The 2,500-nt window shown below is 41.7% G+C and overlaps 1 protein-coding gene across 1 annotated transcript in view; it reads left to right on the top strand.

Moving 5' to 3' along the window:
- LOC122259101 (prolyl 4-hydroxylase subunit alpha-1) overlaps positions 1 to 2,500 on the top strand; it is a 14,284-nt gene that overhangs the window by 7,330 nt on the left and 4,454 nt on the right. The window contains exons 4-8 of the mRNA XM_043025662.2: positions 793 to 915; positions 1,201 to 1,371; positions 1,687 to 1,844; positions 2,103 to 2,219; positions 2,392 to 2,500. The exon at positions 2,392 to 2,500 is cut by the window's right edge and continues 65 nt beyond it. Of these exons, the coding sequence (XP_042881596.2) occupies positions 793 to 915; positions 1,201 to 1,371; positions 1,687 to 1,844; positions 2,103 to 2,219; positions 2,392 to 2,500 (678 nt within the window). The remainder of the gene's footprint in view (positions 1 to 792; positions 916 to 1,200; positions 1,372 to 1,686; positions 1,845 to 2,102; positions 2,220 to 2,391) is intronic.

Raw genomic sequence — 2,500 nt, 5'->3', positions numbered from 1 at the left:
GATCTCTTTTGATACCTCACCCTTGAATTCACTTTCAGTGTTTCATATTTTCCTAAGTTATATTTTATGCATCTTTCTCACGATCTTGAGCTTCATACCTATTACAAGTGACTGGTGTTGTGGTATCAACTGGTCTCTCTGTATTGCCTTACAATCTTAAACTCCATTCAGGTGTGCTGAAGATCACCTTTTCTCCTTTCTTGAAAAAAGTATTCACTATTTCCCAAATCAAAGTCCACTACTCATCCACTCTCTGTGTGGATTTCTCCAAATCCGCGTCTCTCACGCACTGTCTTTGTTTTTTCATTAATACAAACAATATGCCCACTTATCTCCCCATCAATCAACACTCATTACTTTCTATCAATGTATAATTTCTCTTTCCATTAGTTTCCAGATGGCTTCGTTTATTTCTCCCTCCAGCAGTTTTCAAAATGCTTCGTTCACTTCTTCTTCACATCCAGTCTGGAAGGTTTAGACAATCTGCTCCCTCTACTTCGCCCTTACGGCCATTGACCAATCTCCTCTTCGATTCATTTACACAATACAAACCTTGAGCTGACATTTCTACTCCGTGTCTCCCTACTGCTAAGATGTTCCAATACTTTGTACCCTATTCTCTGTATCTCCTTTCCCGTACAAACAACTCATTCATCCTTCTTTTCCTCATCAGGTTAGCAATCAGCCTTCCTCTTCCGGTCTTGCTTTCCATATTTTGGGACTTGACTTGCCCCTTACATTTCAGTTAGGTACGGGCCACAGGCAGACTAAGCAACATTATCTTATTTGTAGCGGAAATATGCAAGGACTTGCACACAAACTGTCGACAGTGGGCAGAGGCTGGAGAATGCAAAATAAACACCGAATATATGAAGTTAAACTGCCGTTCCTCGTGTCATCTCTGCCCAAATCCAGGTTAGTTCTGTCAACTTCCTCGGTAGGAACTTCGGGTCACACATATATCATCATTTAAACCTTTGTCATTTTTACTGTATAGTCTAATACTTATCATCCAATCTTTGGATGACTTTTTTTATAATCGCCAAAAATCAGGTCTAGCTATCCATAAATTTATTCAAATGCCGCATAGCATTCCCAGAATCAAACGACATGTAATCCTATTCGTAGGAACAATCGACTAGGCAAAATCAATTCATTCCCCACCAAAAAGGATACAAACGCAAAAAAATTGTCTCCCAGAACTCTTATCTATCGTGGAGCGCGTGCGGGAAGCCGAAAGAACAACACTGATGCCGACTACCGATGACCTCCGAGGCACCGCCATCGCCATCGCCCGGCTCCGCAACGTCTACCGGCTGGCCATCAGCGACCTGGCGGACGGACGCCTCTCCGACACCACCACCTCCGCCAGTAGGACATCACTCGCGACTGACTTTCTGCTCGCTTACCTGCCAGATATAGAGACTGGGGGGGGGGGGATTCATCTGTATTTGCATTGATGGATGATGTGAATTATGATGCGATTATTTGTAACATTTAATTTCTCAGGGACAATAATCAAAACAGGAAAAAATAATCAACAAAATACCAGAAATGTATAGAATGTAGCCATCGATCAAGCGTTAGGTATAAATATATTATGATAAAGTGGATGAAAATGCTTCCCAAATACCATGAATTATTTCCTTCTTGCGTATCAATGAAGAGACATCATATTATTTCAAGGATTGACGCTTTACGACTGCCTTATGATTGCTGACGAGAGCTTCAAAGCTAAAGATTTAACCTCCGCATGGCTGTGGAGCCGCTATGCCTGGACGAGAACCACGGACCCTGAAGTGAAGGCTTACATCTCCCACCTCATGGCAGCTGTGTCTAAACAGGTAGAGTTACAGTAAAGTAATGGATCATTAATAACGATAATTGCTATCTTAAACGTACAACTGAAGCGTCCTGGTATGATTATATACATCATGATAGATACGCGATCCATATCACGGACTCACCATGGCGATGCACACTTGGCTTTTTACCATACATGAATATATTACAAACGTGTGACTCATGGCATACAATTATTCACTAAAGATATGTAATGATAATGACTGTAATAATAAATCACACAAAGATTATTTCCATAGCACGACGACACGTGGGAGGGCCAGGCAGACCATTTTCCTCTTCGTCTGTCTGAAAATCATTTACAGGTGCCATATGATATCACGTACACCCAGCTATGTCGAGGGGAGAATCTCATGGTGAGTTTATGTCCAACGCTATAAGCGATATATACTTTTTGTAGTATGTTAGATTATCCATTTAAAAATTCAAACATCACACGTTTTATGCGTTTTTGTAAGCACAATTTCAAGTGGCTTAAGTCAAAATCTCCCTTTGCGAATATCCCAATTAATGAGTGTGGCGTTGCAGACCCCAGAGGAACTCATGGACCTGCAGTGCCACGTGTCGTCCAGAGGACAACCACACCTCATCCTCCAACCGGTCAAGTACGAACAGCTTCACTTCGATCCTGAAATGT

Source organism: Penaeus japonicus, unplaced genomic scaffold (assembly GCF_977035675.1).
Source record: "Penaeus japonicus unplaced genomic scaffold, GWHDUDI00000001_assembly GWHDUDI00000009, whole genome shotgun sequence".
NCBI classification, from domain to species: Eukaryota; Metazoa; Arthropoda; class Malacostraca; order Decapoda; family Penaeidae; genus Penaeus; species Penaeus japonicus.
The sequence above is the reverse complement of the archived record's forward strand: the minus strand, read 5'-3'. Positions and strand labels throughout refer to the sequence as shown.